The sequence below is a fragment of the Hippoglossus stenolepis genome, chromosome 6 (assembly GCF_022539355.2).
Source record: "Hippoglossus stenolepis isolate QCI-W04-F060 chromosome 6, HSTE1.2, whole genome shotgun sequence".
In the NCBI taxonomy this organism is placed as follows: domain Eukaryota; kingdom Metazoa; phylum Chordata; class Actinopteri; order Pleuronectiformes; family Pleuronectidae; genus Hippoglossus; species Hippoglossus stenolepis.
Genome location: NC_061488.1, coordinates 25,517,964 through 25,538,336, shown reverse-complemented (window position 1 = coordinate 25,538,336; position 20,373 = coordinate 25,517,964). Strand labels below are relative to the sequence as shown.

At 41.8% G+C, this 20,373-nt stretch overlaps 1 protein-coding gene across 1 annotated transcript in view; it reads right to left on the bottom strand.

The window, feature by feature from the left end:
• Positions 1 to 10,989: 10,989 nt before the first annotated feature.
• The window catches only part of LOC118110947 (tumor necrosis factor receptor superfamily member 14-like), a 48,358-nt gene continuing 38,974 nt past the window's right edge, over positions 10,990 to 20,373 (bottom strand). The window contains exons 2-8 of the mRNA XM_047340188.1: positions 18,925 to 19,008; positions 17,842 to 17,976; positions 14,275 to 14,368; positions 13,993 to 14,118; positions 13,275 to 13,430; positions 11,221 to 11,308; positions 10,990 to 11,113 (exon numbers count right to left, since the gene is read on the bottom strand). Coding sequence (XP_047196144.1) covers positions 10,990 to 11,113; positions 11,221 to 11,308; positions 13,275 to 13,430; positions 13,993 to 14,118; positions 14,275 to 14,368; positions 17,842 to 17,883 — 630 coding nt within the window. The 5' untranslated portion in view covers positions 17,884 to 17,976; positions 18,925 to 19,008. The remainder of the gene's footprint in view (positions 11,114 to 11,220; positions 11,309 to 13,274; positions 13,431 to 13,992; positions 14,119 to 14,274; positions 14,369 to 17,841; positions 17,977 to 18,924; positions 19,009 to 20,373) is intronic.

Here is a 20,373-nt window from a genome sequence, read left to right as displayed (position 1 = left end):
TGAAACCTTGTCAGCCTTCCATCATTCAGCATGACAAGTAAATGCTTATCTAAGAAATCTTCTAAAAATGAACCATTCATGTCTTTACTTTTGCTGCCCCATAAAGGAATGGGCATTAAAATCTCCTGACTTCACCACTAGGGACCGCACCGGAGCCACTATTTCGTCAAATTTGTCCATATCCAAATGGAGACAAGGGTTGTAATAATGTATTACTGAAAATCTTCCTGTTGAGCACATCCACCCTCCTGTATTGAATTCCTTCCCTTACAAATACTGCACATCCCCCCCCGAAGTATTACGGTCTTTGCGCAGACAAACATATCCCGGTAATACAAAATTAAGAGTGGGTTTCAGCCACGTCTCTCGTATACATATTAACCCTGGTTTTTCTTTAAAGGCATCTACAAATCTTTTAAACTCTTTTCCATTGGCCACCAGACTCCTGGCATTCCACTGGAGGACATGAAACATAATCAGTCTAAGTATTATCATCATCCTCTGCTCGGCCTCCACTAGTTTTTACCTATCCGTCTCTAGAAAACATATGTTTGTAAAGTGTAGATGGCTCAAACCCCCCTTAGGACCCTCTCAACAGTTTCCATCACACTTCTAACCACATATGAATTATTTTTGGTCTGCTTCATGTCACAATACCTCAACAATAAAGGCCAGGAAATTTAACCATTATTACCATTGAATCTTCTGTTACACGTGTTACTGGAGGGGAGCCTTGCCCTTTATTCCTCCTCATTTCCTCTGCTTCACCACATTTATTAACTTTAACAGCCTCAGCATATGAAGTCCCTTTATTCATCTCTCTGTACAGCTGCACCCTCATTGAACTCACGACTCCCAGCAATAGGTGCACCACAACTACCATTACATTACATTTCATTTAGCTGACGCTTTTATCCAAAGCGACTTACAATAAGTCCATTCAACCATGAGGGAATTCAACCCAGAACAAACAACTGCCACACTTGAGATTTTGTTCACTCAACCCTATTCGGCTTGCCAGGGCATTGCGGGAAGAACTGGGTGAGATTCTGAATGCAAGGATTCTTGCAGATGGGAAACTACTCGTGATTTGCAAGTCTGCTACTCAGTTGGCCAAGGCTGTTTCACTGGAAGTGATAGGGATGAGGCAAGTGGAAGGATTTGGTATGAAAGGTGTGATTTATGGGGTCTCACTTGAAATAGCTGGTCAGGGGCGTAGATGGTGCAGAGATCACTGAAGCAAGTCGGATAAAAGTTTTTCATGACAGAGCTAAGCGTGACTCAACAGTAGTGGTGTTATTAACCTTTAAGGAAACACATCCCAGAACGAGGGTTTCTGGGATGTTGGTCCTTTTTAAAGTTCATCCATATAGGAAGCCGCCCCTACGATGTTTCAAATGCCAGGGGTACAGACATGTTGCAGCTGCATGTCGAGGAGTTAGAAAATGTGGTAAATGTGGGGGTGAACATGAGATCTTTCATTGTATAGAAAGGGTCCTTCCTTCAATCTAAAGATCACTTTACATTCTTCTGACTGGCTGCTACTATCCATTCTCATTGCTTTTGCCGTTGCCCGCTGATCTTTCTCTCCTTCTGACTCCTGTGATGAATTTACTATTTCTCCTTTAGTTCTCTCGTGCTCTCGACAGGGTGTGTTTTCAAAACTCCTTCAACTCCGCTGCGTGTGCTGCGTTCACAGACACCTTCCACGGGACGGCTTGTCAGCACAATGGCAGCCACTGATTCAGACTCAATAACAAATAAACAAAACGACATCAAAACTCAAACGAAACCTTCTTCTTTTAGGTTTTACTGGCGGGATGTTTTATAAATACATTATCTATTCTTTAAAAAAGCGTATATTCTCTCAATTATAATTGACTTCTAAGATAATCAAATAGTATTCGATAACACTTGCTTATTCAGTTATTTTGCAGGGTATCTCAAAGCAAACTGTACTTTAAACTTGCCAAGGTTTACGAGTAGCTGCCTTCTTTCTTGCTCATATTTTGGACAGTGTACTATAAAATGAACTGTTTCCTCTTGCCCACAATAATGACATTTTTCTGTATCATGTCTTCCTGCAGTGTTTAGTCCTGTGTGTCCAAATGTGAGTCTCTTGATATTATTGTTTCTTCGACCTGTTTCTTCCTGCCCATCTCATTTCTCCCACTTTCCTTTGAATTTGGTAAAACTATCGTCCTTTCCTGTCTTGCTCCCATTGCGTCTGCCACCTTTCCTTCAACCTCTGTTTAATGATGCTCTTAGTCTCTGCTTTACTGAAGCTGACTGACACATCAGTGCAGCTATTCTCCACAGCCTCCTTTGCAAGTGTATCTGCCATTTTATTTCCCTTAACACCAATATGTGCCGGCTCCATAAAAAACGATGGAGTTTAAATTCCATCATTTGAATTTAGTATAAGTATTTGTCTGAATGATTGTTGTGTATCCTGGATAATGCTGAACTTGAATCTGAACAAATAATTGCTCTTAATGGTCGTGTGTCCTCTATCCACTGTAGTGTTAACATTATTGCAATAATTTCTCCTGTATACCGAGCCCCTCACTGATCTTTTTCCCTATTTTAATATGAAATTCTGGAATTATAATTGCTACTCCCACCTTATTGAATAAATGATTTGATGCATCTGTATAAACCTGGATATAACTGCTGTTACTGTCAATATGTGCCTGTTTTGTATCCAAATTGAAAATAGCCTCTCCATCATTGTTTTTATTTTTTTATAATGTGAAATCTACATTAGCATCAGGTAGTATCCAAGGTGCTATTGCTGCTAATGGTACTGTTGGACTGAAGTCTAATTCTGCTATGTTAAGTTCTGTTGCTCTTTGTGCTACTGTCCATCCAAAGCTTTTTTTATCTTTCTCCTTTTTCCCAACAAGGTTTTAAAGTTTCCTGTGTTGGATGTTCTTTACTGGGTCCCTGTACATTTTCCTTTAGTCCTTCTCATATCTAGATGCATTTCTCCCATCTCTACCTGTAATGCTGCTGGTCGGGTTGGTTTATAAGCACCTGTACATAATCTCATTGCTTGGTATTGAATTCTATCAAATATTTGGAGAGATGTGCTTGCTGCTGATCCATATACCATACAACCACGATCTAATGATGATCTAATTCAGTGGTTCTCAAATGGGGGTACGTGTACCCCTGGGGGTACGTGAAGGTACTCCAGAGGGTACGTGAGATTTCTTTTTAATATATTTAAAATTAGCATCCATTCAAAAATCCTTTAAAACATAGTTATTTAACAAATATTCAATAAAGTATAAGTGTTTACTTTGGCACAGCGCTGTGTATTATCTTTTTTTCAACCAAAAATACTTTGCGCTGGTTAGGGGGTACTTGGCTGAAAAAATATTTCACAGGGGGTACATCACTGAAAAAAGGTTGAGAACCACTGATCTAATTAATCCACTGTATATGGCCTTCAAAGCTGTTTTACCCGCCCCCGTACACTAAGCAGCTCATTATATTTAGAACATTGTAAAGAACATTGTTTTTGTCTTCCAAACTATTTTCTTCCAAGCTTCTCTTACTATTTGGACTCCACAACAAACTTCCCTCACCTCACCTGTTCTCTCCCTTTACTCGTCCTCCTCTCGCATCAATATACATATACATGGGCTCCTCCTGGTCGGACTTCAACCTTCTCTTTGTAAAAAATATGCCTTGGCAGACTAACTTCACACATATAAATCCTCTCCTCCTGGTTTTTTTAACCACTCAATAGAAAAAAAACACATTTGCATTTAACCACACTGCATCTTGTTTGCTGTATATCTAACCGAGGCCACCTGGTACATACAGCCACGTCTTCTAATGCACATGTAAGGCAGGAGGTGTATCCATATTAAAATGTTCATAACCCAGTCAATTTTCAACCAATTTTCAAGCCGTATGGTTTGTTACAAATGTCAGATGTGTAATGATCCTACAGAATGCTAGGTAATGAAAGGTTACCTTTCAGACAAAAATATTTCTATAATATTGGATTTTTTCCCCCTAAATAATAGGTTCTACGTGCATACTTTTTTCTGACTACATATTAAATGGCTACCATGGTGATATTTCCAGTATACACTGTGTGCACAATTATTAGGCAAGTTGTATTTTTGAGGATTCATTTTATTTTTGAACAACTACAGTGCTCTCGGTCAATCCAAAATGTTAATAAACCTCAAATCTCAATATTTAAGAAAGTAAAAGTGAGGTTTGGGCTTTCTTAGGAGAATATCTATGTGTGCACAATTATTGGGCAACTATTAGTGTGCAGAATTATTATGCAACTAAATGAAAAACGAAAATTTTCCCATCTCACTTGTTTGTTTTCATCTGTTAAAGTGAGAATAATAAACAAACAACTCAAAATTTACAAATAAACATTTCTGACATTTCAAAAAAAAAAATCAGTGACCAATATAGCCACCCTTCTTTTCAATAACAGTAATAAGCCTTCCATTCATGGATTCTGTCAGTTTCTTGATCTGTTGACGATCAACTTTTTCTGCAGCAGCAACCACAGCCTCCCAGACACTGTTCAGAGAGGTGTACTGTTTTCCTTCACCGTAAATCTCCCGTTTAGGAAGGGCCCACAAGTTCTCAATAGGGTTTAGGTCAGGTGAGGAAGGGGGCCATGTCATTATTCTTTCATCTTTAAGGCCTTTACTGGCTAGCCACGCAGTGGAGTACTTTGATGCATGCGATGGAGCATTGTCCTGCATAACAATCATGGTCTTCTTGAAAGATGCAGACTTTTCCCTGTACCACTGCTTGAAGAAAGTGTCTTCTAAAAACTGGCAGTAGGTTTGGGAATTGATTTTGAGTCCATCTTCAACCCGAAAAGGTCCAACATAGACTGTAAAACAAGTGAAGAGTAAGAGTAGCGATTTACACTGAGAACCAGAACTAAACAGCAGTGAATCAGAATGTCTCTTAAGAATATGGAGGTTTATGAGTACAAACGTTTTGTAATTTTTTTAATCGATCCAGTAATTGCTTCAAAAACAGCGTAAATGCGATGTCTGCTCCGGAGGCAGAAGTGCTCATTGCCACAGGCAGCAGCGCTCGCTGCTCGCTTTGTGACGTGTTTGACGTCAAACGCGTCACAAAGCGAGGGACTCTGCAGAGGAGAGCCCAGGCAGATAAACAGTGGGCTGATGTCTGAGTTTTTGGTCTTTATGTTTCTAGTTTATTATAGAAAGACCTTAAAATAGGGTTTATCATCCAAAAACCTTCACCAATGATTTAAACATAGAGAAATATTGTCGTTATGTATGCGTTATTATGCTATGATTTTACTGGTCTGGCCCACTTGAGATCAAAGTGGGCAGTATGTGGCCCCTTAACTAAAATGAGTTTGACACCCCTGCTCTAGATAGTCAAGTTTGATCGTCGCTCTTCCAGAGCCGATCCGAGGACCTCCCTAAACCATCCAATGGGTAGTAGCGACGGGCGGTGTGTACAAAGGGCAGGGACTTAATCAACGCGAGCACATTCCCCATCCATTTATTCCCTTTAGAATTACCCAGGTGCTCATGCAGGAGCTCGGTTCAGTTCAGTCTTTATTATTCCGTCTGAAATTTGGCCTGCAGCAAAACTAGACTGTGTCCAGTGATTTTTTTCTTCTCTGTACTAGCACTGTCCAGGTTGTTAACAAAAGAGAAACTATCCTATTTTGTGTGCCTAGAACTTGTTTCCTTTTGCTGAGTTATCATAAGGGGCATTGTGTATCATTCCTGCTACTGATTAGAAAGTGAAAGGTCCATGTTTAGTGATATTTACAGAATTTTTTGTGGTTATTCTGTGGTCTATTAGTGTTCTTAGGCAGACACAAGAGGCACTTGTTTATTCTGTTGTGTTGGTTCTTTGTTGACCCTAGAAGTTCAGATGCACTAGTCCATTACTATTTGAACCTCAGCATGTGGGGTTAAACATTTTTACAGTATATGTATATTTTTGTTATAACTTTTCAGTCAGTTGAAATAAAGCCTGAAGAGAACAATTTTGGGTTGTTTTGTGTCTGTATAGGCCTACTATAAAAAGCACTTTGCATTTTTAATTTTGGTACTGATACTTTTACTTTTGATACTTAAGTACATTTAATATGAGCTACTTTAAGACTTTGACTCAAGTCATTTTCTTACGAGTGACTTTAACTTTTACCGGAGTCACTTTCAGGTAAGATATCTGTACTTTTACTCAAGTATGGCTTTCAAGTACTTTATACACCACTGCTTGGCTGTGTTTTGTTACTGAGAGATGAATTATTCCCATTAAAAAGTTCAGTATAACTTCAGTTCAAAGTTTCAGGGTGACTCAAATTGCACAAATTTTACCCTAAGATGATTTTTTGATAGACTGATACTTGAATTTACAGTGTTTTGATGTTCCTCCAGAAAGTTACGATCGATTTAATCGATAAAAACATAATCGATAGGTGCACCCCAAGTCAAATTACTCCTCATCACCCCCCTCTGTGACGCATACTGCCCACAACTCAAAATCACATGCTCCACAGACTCTTCTATCCATTCACTCTCACACAGGCCTGTCTGGTGTTGCCTTACTAATTTCAAGGTTTTGTTTAGTCAGGAAATGCAAAGAAGAAGCCGTCCCTGCCGCATGTTCAGAGTGGGATCAGCTTCTCAGGAAGGCTGCCTCGACAAGAGATAGTGTCCAATATTTATAGCTTAAAGGGATAGTTCACCCACAAACAAAAAGTCACTCATTATCTATTCACCACTACGCTTATGTAGGGGTTCTCGTGAGTTCTCGCTGCGAGAGCATAGGCGCGTGTGCTTGTGCGGTGTGAAGAAGTGGTCAGCATTCACTTCAATTGTATTGGATTTGGCTGCAGCCTTTTCAACCAGAGGATCAATCAGATAACAGCCCTTAGCTGTGCTGATTAATCCTCTGGTGAAGGTGGAGGTTCTCTCTGAGCCCACAGATGACAAACACCAAGATTCATGCTGGCACAATTGTTGGGAACAAGCTTCACTACTCCATTATCTCTGGGAATGTCCGGCTGTTCAAAATTTTCTTTGTCTTTTTTGAAATTTGTTATGTCCTTTTCTGTATAGGCTAACAAGGCTAAAGGTTTAGTTTGGTGCACAGTGCCCTAACCTCAACCTAGTTAACACAAGGTCCTCTCTCTTGTTGCCACTGCCTCCCCTAGTAACTTTAAAACTCTTTGACAAACTCACCACTGCCTGAGCTTTCTAATATTTGATCATGTTCTGCATGTTATGGGTTCTTTGAACTAGTCTGAATGCTCTGTTCCTGTTACCGACAGCCTCCTGACACCCCTATGTCCACCATGGTAGTGACAGTTGCTGAGGAAACTTTCATCTACATCCCCAAACATATCAATCCCTGCCATTGCTTCCTCACTACACGTCTGGAACTTGACCCAATCAGCTGTCCCAAAGACCCATTTTGGGACTCCCCCAGCTGCTCTCCCTTCCATTCTTTCACCCAATGCACAAGACACTGGGTAATGGTCACTACCAACTGTTGTAGCTGTCCAAACGTGCCAGCTACTAACTCCAGCCAAAGGGCCAGTGACTAAGGTGATATCTAGTGCTGATTATGCACTTGTTGTTACATTAACCCTGGTTCCTCTGCCATCATTCATACAGACCAAATAACATTCATCAAATCTTCAACTACTTTCTTATTCGAGTCAGCGACATGGAGATACAGGCCCATCACAGATGTGGTCCCCCCATCTATTCCAGTTCCTCTGCAGCTGTAAGAGCTCAGGTGTAAGTCATCCATTACTGGCTGATGGCTAAAGGTTAATATTTACAGATTTACTTCTATTTGAAACATACATTTAATTAGAGGCTACTTAATACTCCTAATAATATGCTCTTTAGATTCTGTTGGGATGTGACAGAAGAATCAATAAAGGCTGAGGGTTATCAGGTCAGTGGGTCAGAGAGGCTTCACACATACTTCACCTCATCAGGCTAATTAACAGTAAATGATTGTAGTGATGTCACTTCCCTACATGTGATATTATACAGCTAAATATTCTCAGTCTTGTGGATCTGACAGTTCATTTATTAAAACAAACAATGAAAACAATGTGGGCTGTGGAGAAAGATTAACATCACCTGTGAAAAACAGTTTGTAATAAAATTCTGCAGCTTCTAATACTACTGACATTTTGCTCACTTTGTTAGATCAGTGCTAAGAATCTTCCTTCTCCCTCCTCAGAAGTTTTATTTTTATCACGTGGTTGTATAATCCTCATCTGCTGTAAGAAAGTCAGATATTTTCTGCCATGACGTCTCCTTCGCCTTGTTGAGTGGGACATGTTTCCTTTCTTGATGAATAAGAGTTTGAATTCTTCATCAAGCTTAATGATTATCTGTTGCTCTGCTGGAGAAAAACACAGCTCACAGGTTTTTGCGTCTTTTAGGGACATTTTATCCTCTTTTCTACAATGAATTATTCTGGGCTGCATGCACATGGCCAACACATGGCTTATCAAAACCTGGCTAGAGTTAGCCTTGCTTAGACCTTAAGAGAAGAGCATATGCACGTCAAGATAAACATGATAACTCCTCCTCTGCAGACTGGACAGTTTACACTACTCAATGTACTCAGCTTTTCTCAAATGCTTTAATGATCCAAAGAGAAAGAAGCTCTCACAATATATCTAACATCGCTGCATATACAACTGTTAATAATGTATTTTACTGTAGCTTCACCTGCTGCTTACACGGCTGCTTCAGTATTAATGATCTGTGATAGAGCTTAATAAAAATATATAATAATCGGTGAAACAAGTTCTTTACTTTAAAACTTTAACTACAGTTAAGTCGCCTATATCTGAAGGTGTCAGGTGAACTAACATTTAAATATTTCATCCCAGAAATAGCAGCAAAATGGTACAAAAACATTTTGATATTAAAAGAGCCCCTGGAAACATTTATCATGTGACCAGTTATGCACACTGGGCCAGTATAAACAGGAAGCAGAATGTAGTTGGTTGCTTACTAACAGATAATACTACGAACCAGACTCTGGTACTACATCAGATCTTCTTCTGTGTGCATGCATACTGTTTTTATCCATTTGCACTGAATGTCCCCAGTGTTACACTGTACTGTTTAAAAAGAGACATCTATGTTTCAAACACATAACTTTTTACAGGTGAAACACAATCTTTTCTCAAACACACATTTATAAAGATAAAAATACGACACTAGCTATTTCTTATGTATTTTCAGAATAATAGTCCAAAGATTGCTTCCACTTAACTGAGCGTGAAGATATGTACAGCTTCATAAACACGGAAACAACCCTCTAATAACAAAGCCTCCTGGCAGGGTTGCATACAGACCACTGCTAGCAGCCTGAAGCTGTGTGCTTTTGATTTATACGTGAAATAATGCAGAGCATCCAAGCTTTTCAATTGGATGAATGGCAAATGTCATTGATTCACCTGCATTAGCAAAGATGTTATTAGGATATTATAGGTTTGTCAGTTTAGTAACTGCAAACAATAGCATTGGTTTATTTAAGATCTCAACAATGTTATTACAATGACATCCCCGGCAAAACTTTTTGTTGGATTAGTTTACATCAACAACTACTAATGAAGTGTCGGGTTTTTGAAACGTGGTCCCAATTTGAAGGGGAAGATTTCAACCACTAACCCTTGTGACTACGTTTCAAGGGGCAAGATAACCCTCAAAAACAAGGGGTAGGGGTAGGGAGACGCTCCAAGTTTCATATTCCCAGCTGACTGTAGTTTTGGTGCAGTGACATCTGTGAGACGATGAGCTGTGTGCCCTTTGTAACAAAGCAGTGGTTTTATTTCTGTACCCTACAAAGACAATGTGCTAGAACCCAGTGGGATTATACCTGGATTCTAGAGCACATTCACTCTGCAGTGAACAAACAGTTTACTGGTTCTCTGCAGGTTTATCTCTTTTGCTGAGGAGAGAAATATGTGGAATTAAAATGGAAACCTCTTGTACATGTGAACAGACTTCACAGAGAGAAGTCTTAAGCCACTTTCAGACATGCACTAAACTCCAGATAATCTCCTGACAGTCTCCAGAGAGGCTGTATGTGAGAATGCAAAGTCAGAGTGAGAGCCTCAGGACTTTCTCCGGAGTTTCTCTCTAAAACTCTAACTAATGTGTCAATACAGCAGGATTCACCGCGAGCGAGTGGGTATGTTGATGAAGCTTCAAACATGTTATAGTAGTTATAAAAAAAAAAGACAACAAATCTCTCTGCATAAAAAAGCGGTGCCTTACACGAAGAAGACACTGAAGACGACGCCAAGAGAGCTTTTGGTGATAAGAGCCGACCCCGGTGTCGATGTGATGTAACAAAATCATTTGATCTCCGCAGCAGAATTGATATATTACATCCTGCCTCTGACTGTTGCACCACCCCTCACCTGAACGCTCCAGAGACTTTTGGTGATGTGAACGAGTCCTAGCAGAGAATCTCCTGCTGCGTAAAAGACAAACACCGGCGAGAGTCTGGACCCAATTCTGTAGACATCCTCCTTAGGTCATGTCTGAAAGCGGCTCTAGACAGTCCTCAACTAATGAATAGTTAAATGTAGAACACGCTGCTGTCTCACCTTCTGCTTTTCAGCCCATCATCTTTCCAGTTTCTCCTCCAGTTGTGTTTTCCTTTTCCTGAAATATTAAATAAAATAATCACATTACCTTCATCAACCAAGTATTGTCATCAAGCAGAGAACATATATACACAGAGTCAGAACATACACTGTGAAAAAGAGAGTAACAAACGTACCTTTTTGGGAAAGGATGCATTTGTTTTTTTTCCTGTAATAGAAACAAAACAAATGAAAAACCTCTGAATCACCGACATCATGACTTGATGGAGGTCTTATCATCCATGACAACATTTTCTTCCACCACACACACATCGTACCTGAACGATATCTTTTCCAGAGAAAGAAGGCGACTAATGCAAACACCAAAAGACCCAAAACAACATAACTGTTGTGTTATTTGAACTGTCATTTCCACATTCAGCGTCAGTTGAAGCTGTTCCTGGTTGCATCAGCTGAAGGTTTAGTGATTCACATCTGGAACGACAGGGGGACATTTTCACAGGACCATGTAGAGGCACCACAGATTCACTGCAAGTGTAAGAAACCAGGCACGTCCATGTCTGGTGAGACTCTTTACTTACTGTGTGTGTGGTTGACAAGACGTACGCGTCCCGTCAGAAAATGTTCCAACGCTGCAGTCAGAGCATTGAGAGTCTGTTTGGGCTGTTCCTGTACAAACACAAAATATACACAGTTACTAGTGTACACATCATATTAGGATTATATAGCAAAGTGGTATTTGACATCAGACCTGTCTGATTTCCAAAGGTAAAAAAATATTTGATCATTGAGGTTTTTGAACAGCAAACATTTCTTTGTTCAAATTCTCTCCTTTTTATGTGAGGTGTGATGAAATGTAGAGCAGCATGCCACTAAACTTACAAACAGGATTCTATATCAGGATTCTATATTCTATATACCATTTCCCAGTCAACGCAGCAGCACAGGGAAAGCAGTGCATGGGCAAAATGTAGTAAGAATAAAAATATGAAATAACACCGTATATATTAGGCTGTTTTTCAAAATTGTCCAATTATTGTTAATTGTGTCAGACTGCCACTCAGCTCTCTCTCTTTTTTGAAAGAACGTTATTATTATTACTATTATTATCACAGTTGCACAGGAAGATGGGATTTTGATTTGTTTTCTCCAACTCAAACAAATCATCTTGATAGATGGAAGAAGATTTGTCCGTCCATCTACTTTTGTCCACTGTCCACAGCCAAAGTCTTTATGGCTGTGATGAACTTTCCTAAATGGACACAGACATGTATCTAACCCATTATCTTTATATGGGTAAAATACATGCACCGACCCATATGTGGACGTCTGTATGCAGCCCAAATTGTGTGTCCGAGTTGACTGTACACATTGACTGTGCATGCTCCAGGAACAATATATCTGCCTACTGGAGTGAAATGTGGGTTCAGGTACGCATGCACTGACCGCCAGAACAACGCAGAGCCTCATTTTATGAATGGAACTGTGGGCACGTATGTGTGACCAGAACAAGTACTCAACTCTCAGCCAACAAGGAATGCAGAAAGTTTGGTCGACCGTTCCATATTGAAGTCTAGACATGTCTTATGCTGATCCTAATAATCCATTTCGCTTCATCCAACCTTAGAATGGAACTCAGCAGACTCAGTCCTGGCACCGACCCGAACTAGAGGGTGATTAAATTGATCACTTAATCACCTAATCAACTTGATCACATTAGCCAGTCGTCCTTCTCTCTTCCGGGAAAGAACAGGCAAATACTCCGGTTGTGTTTTTCCGCGCGATTAACCCAAATAAATTCAAATGATCCTGCAAAGGGTTTAGTGCGTCGCAAAAATGTGTGCCGCATTTGGTGTAAACACACTATCACAATCAGCATCCAATTTGCATACACTAAAATAATAATAAAATAAAACGCCACATTGTTTTGTCCTGCTCCAGAGCAACTTCAGAATTATTCCTTGTCATTAGTGAGTCCTCCTCAAACAGTTCTACAATATACTGTCACTTTGTATTGTTTGTGTGCTGGATGTTGTCTGCAGAGCTTTTTATAAACAGTCTATGGTGCAGAGTGAAGTTAGAAAACTTTGCGTTCATCCTACCTGGTTTATCTACAGTGAAGTAGTCAATGTTTTTCATAAAATGTATCTGATTTTACTTTGTTACTGTTCACGTGTGTGGTTTATATATATGATTTGTCACTATTTCTACGAATATTCAGACCCAAGTTCCCAACTTTTCAAAATAAATCTGTTATTCCACTCGGTATAACCCATTGCACCAGCAAACGTTGCGCTTTTTATGTTGAAGACAAATTCCTGAGTGATTCTATGACTTTTGTTGCCATGATGGAGATCAGATAATCAGAATATCTTCTTCAGTCCAATGTGGTGAAATTAAAACCATTAAATCATCAAAATGAACTGGCAGTGACTTTGACCCCCCATTTGACAATTCATAATACAGATGCCGTGTGAAGCCAATTAGATGAACAACTTGCAAAAACAATAACAATTTGCATATCATCCAAATGATTCACAATTGACTGGATGGCTCAAATAACCTGCTCTGAGTTCTTCATAGCTTTTTACAGTTTTGAAAACTTAAATCTTAAAGTCAGCATTAGAAAACGCACCTCTGTGTTTGATGTACTGCCCTGGTTGACATTGTTTGTGTTTCTGTGCATCTGCACAGTGGTTCTGTTTGGGTTCTATACAGTAGAATCCTTCCAGAGGTTCACAAAGTGAATCCGTTGTTGCTGTGCACGAAGTGTAGATCTTCAGACCAGAATCTGTCGACACAGAGAGGATACATATGAAGGAGGGCACATATGAAGATACAAAACTCCTGAACTATGTATTCTATGAGAAAGCAACTATGCATTTTTTGTCTGACAAAATATCATTAAAACTAATCTTTAGTTCTTATGACATCTTTAGGAAATAAAATAAAATAGATTGTCCGATCTATAAGTCTACGAGGGTGAAGAATAAAACTGCCGTAAACACAACACAGTGGACTGATCTCCTGGTGGCAGGAACAAGGATATGAAGTGAACAACTGACTTTTGTAAGAAGTCTCACTTCTGCCATTACTGCAAGTCCCACTGATAGAAACTACAGAGCACAGCAGAGTCTCATACTTAGTTATGCAAGAAGAGGCTCTTGTGACTCCTCATTCACTATCCCAGTTTCATATGCAAGAAACTATTCTAAACAGACTAACACAGTGACACTGTAAAAAACATCATCAGAACAGCTCAGCTCCATCTCAGCTCACACACTGTAAGACTTGCAGTAACATGCCTCCTTACTGATTTTAAACCCACAGTAAATGTCAACACAGAAATCTACCTGGACCACAGGTCGTGCAGGGTAAACACTGTTTAAGTCCAGTAGGAAGATTCATGAAGGTGTCATTCACACAGGGCAAACAGACAGTCCTCCAGTACTTCGTGCAGTGTGTGTCAACACGATATCCTGTTGAAAAGAAAACTGTTTAATTTCATGAAATGTTTCTGTTGAACAAAGACAAATCATCTTGAGGGTAAAGTGCAGGTTATAATGTAACAGAAGAAGCCATAATGTAAAAAAAAAAAAAACATTTCAGCCTATTCTTCTCGTTCAGGATCTTACCAGACGGACAAAGAGGACAGCAATGATTCCCTATCCGATACTCAGTTGGATGACAAGTCCGCGTATTCACACAGAAGACTTTGACCAAAAATATCTGTGAAAGATAGGGCAAAGGTTTTCATCTTAGTTAACCTTGGTTGACATTGTCAAAAACTGGGAGAGGAGAGGAGAGGTTTTCAAAATCCATTTATTGTGAATTTCCAGGAAGAAAAACCCTCCTTACATCAACAATCAAATGTAAAACCACAAAACAAGATTAGTAAATAATAAAGTTTTCCTTTCCATATATACACACAAACATACATACACATATATATGCATGTACATACACACACACACTATATTTTCTCAATTTAAAAAAGGTAAATACTCAGTTCTCTTTCTTCCCCAAGAGAGCGTAAAATCCCCCCAACAGCCCATATGTGACTAAAAGCCAGCACATTGTCCATCATCCTGTAGTAGGCGTGTTCTTATTTTAAGTCTGGCTTTCAGACGTCCCACTAGCATTGGCGCCGGATGTATGCCACCAGTGTTCAGGCCTGGTTCCTACGTGCACTACCCTCCACTGGAGGTCTGCTGTCCGTGTCAATGGGCAGCTTGTACAAGGACCGCCAGCTGCCTTTCAAAGAAGCGTCCGGTTCCAAAAGCCCAGTCCACCTTGACTCTCTCGTCCCTTCCAGAGAGTGAAAAGTGCGAACCTTTACACAGGTCTGGTAAACTGACTGTTTTTCCACAGTCTGAAGGTTGTCCAGGTGAGGAGTTGGGAAGGACAACAGCTGACCACCCCCCTCCTGCCACTCCCCTACAGCTGGGGTGATGGACAGGGAGGGGAAAAACTGTATTCCGATTCTTCACTCCACTGGTCACACAGAGCATGTTTTTTTGCAAAAACTCTCAGGGTTTGTGGCAGGGCGGCACAGACCTCCAACACTTTATTGATCAGTCTGGTGGACGTGATGTTGCTTTTCTCTCTCAGGGTGTCCAACGATGTTGCTGTCATCCTCATCAGATGGCCCAGTTTGGTGCAGCCAGCTCGTCTGGATGAGTACTGTCCGGATTGTGGATGCTTAATCCTCCAAGTGACAGTCAGATCTTGCTGTGCAATGAGGTTATTGAGGGTCTGTGATGACTGGGGATGAGGTTCCTCACTGGTCCTGTCCATAGTAAAGTCCAAAGTACAGTTGAAATCCCCACTGATAATTAGCTGATCCTGATGATAATTTTTCAGTTCATTTTTAAGTAAATTAAAAAAGCTAACTCTCTCTGAACCTTGATTTGGGGGCATATATGTTCATGAAAACTAACACTGTGCTTTCTATTTCTGCCCTAACTATTAACAGCCGCCCCTTTACTACTTCTGAACTGGATATGATGGTAGCATTTGTTGTTGTGAACAGGACAGCTACTCCTGCACTAAGATTAGAGCCAGGTCTAAGGGCATGTGTATGTGTCTCTTGCAAAAATAACACAATGTGTTTCTGAGCAGAGATCTCAGCTATTACTGCTCTTTTTTTACTGTCTCTTCCTCCATTGATGTTTAGCGACCCTGTTTTTAATTTCCTCATCGAAAAATCAGAGCAGAGAATCAGAAATCAGTGAAGAAGGAGAAACACCATGTGATGCATAATCACTTTGACATACTCCTGGTCTTTCTCATGGTTTTAGCTTTCGCATCTTTCCTCATGGTTGTCAAATGTTTTTTAAGACGGAAGCGTTTCTTCTCATCCAGCTGATTGAGCCCAAACTGTCTTTTCAAAACAGCCACAGATCTAATAAATGTATCCCTGTCTTCAAAGTATTCCTCTGCTTTAACCGCCCTCCCGAAAGTTTCGTCCAAAAAAACGGTAATTTCTTCTAGAGTGTAAAGAGAAGTGTTTCTAGCAGGGGTCCCAACAGAGGATACACTATCTGACTGAGTCGTCCTCCATTTCTTCACATGATGCCTGACTGTTTGACAGACTGTCCCTCATTGTAGTTCACAATGTGATCTGTGGCTGTGGCATCTGAGGAAGCTGCTTCCTCAACATGTTCTTCTGTCTGTGAAATTGCAGCAGCTGCAGACTGAGAGGAGTTTTCTGCATCCTCAGACACATAGCTTCTTCAACTGACTCTGACCCTCTGAATACTCGTTTCCAGGCTGTGAAAGGGCCGCAGCACTCAGTCTCATTCACGGCATCACCACCACTCTTAGCTCTGACGTGAGTGGACTCTGTCGCTTCGGCGCGGAGAGCGCCCGTCGCCCCCTGCACGGCTTGGCGCACCCGTCGATTCGGTGGGAGCGGACTCCGCCGCCCCTGCGCCGCTAAGTGCAGCCGCCGCTTCGGCGCTAGACGCATCCGCCGCCTCTGCGCGAGCGGCACCGGCAGCAGCTTGCGCGCCGCTGCCGTCACCTGCCGCTTCTACTTGTCGCTGTTTATGTCCAACATCTCCACATTCAAAACATTTAAGGCTCCCGGAGCTGGCATACACCATGTAGTGACCGTCACCATACTTCACTCTGAAGGACACCTCCAGAGTGTTCGTGGGTGAATCTAGAAACATAAAGGCCTTTCGCCTCAGGGACTGCACGTGCTTCAGTTTGGGGTCCTTACAGCCTAAATTCAGCGTTCTAAACCCGCTAGCAAATTTTCCAAACCGGTGGAGCTCAGACTGTAAGAGCTCGTTTGGTATAAACGGCGGAACTCCGGAGACCGTGATCCGCGTTGAGGGAACCGACAGCGGGGAAACCTGCATGAAGCCGTCCCTAATATACAGGCCACTTTCAATCAGCTGGTACACCTGGCGTTCTTCTTTTAAAAACACCACCACTGCTTTGTTCATTCTGCTGGCGAAACATAGTTTGTCGTGTCCTACCTACAGCCAGCAGGACCTCCTCCACACTAATGTCATTTTCCGGCGGGACTATCCTCACTCCCTGCCGGATTGACGGAGGAGGCGCCCCGGGGGACGCCATTCCTCCAGAGACCACCGACAAAACCAGCGGTCTCTTGGTTGATGCTCACAACGATATTAAAGAGAAAAACTTACCTGATCATGCAAAGATCACATGAAATGTACAAGGAAATACCCGTAAACAGGCAAAAACCCAGTTCAAATCTCCGCGCCACTCACACGTCCACCACCACTCACTCACACCGGAAACGGAAAGAGAGGAGACGACTGGACACTAAAACGACCAAATATTTATTCTTTCATCAATCAATTATGCAGTTGGAAAAATGAATAAAACAAAAAGAAAAACAAATATCTATGCGTGAAAAAGTGCTGTCACCGACAAAGATGTCAAAAGCGTTTGTTGTGATAAGAGCAAACAGCGGTGTGGATGTGCTGTAAACAAAATCATGTGATCTCCGCAGAGGGATTAATACGTAGTTGTTGTGAACGTGTCTGAGCGGAGAATCTCCTGCTGCGTTGTGCATGTGTGAAAGGAAAACTGCAGAGAAATTCAGATCCCCAATTCTCCGGAGATCCTCCGCAGGACATGTCTACAAAACAGCTAATAAGTGACAGAGAGAGGAAAGAGGAGCAGAACTGTAGGTGACGAGGAGCAGTGTGACGCAACTTTACCAACAAAGATGCAGCCTCCAAATGTTTACTTCTCAAATTCATGTTGAACGGCAGGTTGGCAGTTTCCTTGAGCTGAAGTCACCCTCACTGAGATCCGGCTGGAGATGATTTTTAAATCCAAAAAGAGGGAGACATCTGGAAACAAAGAGGACTCAGCTGTACAAACTGCACAGAACAGCAGGGACCTGTCAACATTACTGCTGCTAATCTAATAAAGTCTGTCTTTCTTTAATTTTCGGTGAGTGGTAACATTAATATCCAAGTGCTAAAAAATAGGTAAACTGGACTTGGTTGAGTTTCTTGAAGACGTTTCACGTTTCATCCAAGAGACTTCTTCAGTTCTAACTGTCTGCTGGTCCACCCCAAAGACAAAACACTCAACGTGGTACATGCAGTTGAATGTAGTGAGGAATGCTCAGACCTGTACATTGGAGAAACTAAACAACCTCTTCATTAACGCATGGCACAGCACAGGAGAGCTGGCGACTCAGGTCAGGACTCAGCAGTCTGCCTACATCTAAAGGACAATGGACGTTCATTTGAAGACAACAAAGTCCACATTTTGGCAGATGCTTTGAAAGAGGAGTGAAGGAAGTCATAGGGAGGAGGGTTAAGACACACGGGGCAGGTGTGTCAACAGCTCCCAGTGAAACCAACAGCAGGGTGGGTCCAGCCTCTCAGGTAACCTGGAGGAAACTTAACCAAGTCCAGTTGACCTGTTTTCTAGCACTTGGATATACCATGATCTGGATGACTGAGTATCTTCACAGGCAGATAACATTAATCAGTAAACCTAGCAATGGAGTCAGCTCAGCTTTTACAGCCCATTGCTCTGCTCACAGTTCAAAGTTCATGCTTATTTCTGTTCCCTTTCAAAGTTCGCAAACTTTTCCACGGTTCAGTGAGATCCAGTGGATTTGATATAAGGGTGTAACCTACATGTGTTGTTGGCTGTTACAAGATACTGTAACACACCACGCTCACACAGCTAAGAGTTGGTTTGATATGTGAGCAGATGTTGTTGTTTTTCTGACATGATAACTGATCACATGATGAGTGCAGGAAGTGGACGAGTGATTTTACCAAGAGTTTTCACCAAACTTCTGACTTGTTCAGAGGTGGGGGTGTGTTCACGTATACTCAGACTCCACCCTTCTTCATCTATATCTGAAAGTGAAAGTTGAACACAACTCAAACACAGACCATGTTCACAGCAGTTGTCTGACATTGAAACTTCCATGATAACACCAGTACACAGCAAACAGATAGCTGATCTCTAATTCTCAGGTGGCTGTTGAAACCTGCAGCTCTCTTGTCTTTAATAAAACAGTTTTTCACCACAGAAACATGAGATGTTCAGGGTTTGAACCCTCAAGGTTGAAAGCACTTATTGGAAGTCGCTTTGGATTAAAAGCGTCAGCTAAATGAAATGTAATGTAATGAGATGTTTAAAGGGGACATAGCATGCAAATTCCACTTTGTTAGTGCTTCTACACGTTAATGTGGGTATCTGGCATGTCTACCAACCCAAAAACTCTGGGAAAAAAACACTCGCGCGTTTTGTTATGGTTCCTCTAAGTCAGAAACTTCATGCTTGAGTGACTCGAATGAGCTTCCTGGGTTTTGTGTCGTAACAAGGCACTGGAAGTCTCCCTACATGGCCTTGGCCCACCCCCACCTCATCCCCCCGTCCCCCACACTCGTTACGCCGGGTTTACACCGGACGCAGCGAGGCTGCGAGGCAGCGCAGCGCCGTTCCCAAGCGCGCAGCCGCCTGGCTGTTCACACGGGACGAGCATTTCTCCGCTGGTCAGCCCGCGATTCACTCACATGTGGCATTTGTCTGGATCGGACTGGGAGGCTGCAGCAGCTGCTCGGGCGCGACCGCTCGCTCTCCCGTGCGTGAGCTGGAATTTGTGTCAACGCCACACAGCCAGCAGTGTGGAAGACTTCCGCAGTGTTCAGCACTACTGTAACACTGGCACAAACACACAGAGCCCCCCCACTCGTTACGCCGGGTTTACACCGTATGCGGAAGCGCCGCTGTGAGGCAGCGCAGCGCCGTTCTCAAGCGCGCAGCCGCCTGGCTGTTCACACGGGACGTGCATTTCTCCGCTGGTCAGCCCCATAGACTGTATATATAAGGTCAGCCCGCGATTCTGCTTTCTCCGCTTGTTGTTGTACCCGTTGAATGTCGGGGTTCGGGGGTAAATGATGGTCTTCATAGCCCCCCCACCCCTCTCTTTCTCTCTCTGTCTGTCTGCTTGTGTGCTTGTAGTGGATGGGCAGAGGGGGACATTTAATTATGTGATTGGGAAAATTAAAACTCCAGGACAACAGAAGGGGAATACAAAGTATGGGATGCATATTTGATAATCATATAAAATATGTAATTTATATCGTTTAAAATCCTGGGGGGAGGGGAGGGGGGAGCTGGCTCATTAGCATTTAAAGGAACAGGCACTCAAAACAGGTCACTCTGTGGAGGGCTGTTTTACACAGGGTAAAAAGGGTGCTGTTTTAAATGATCCT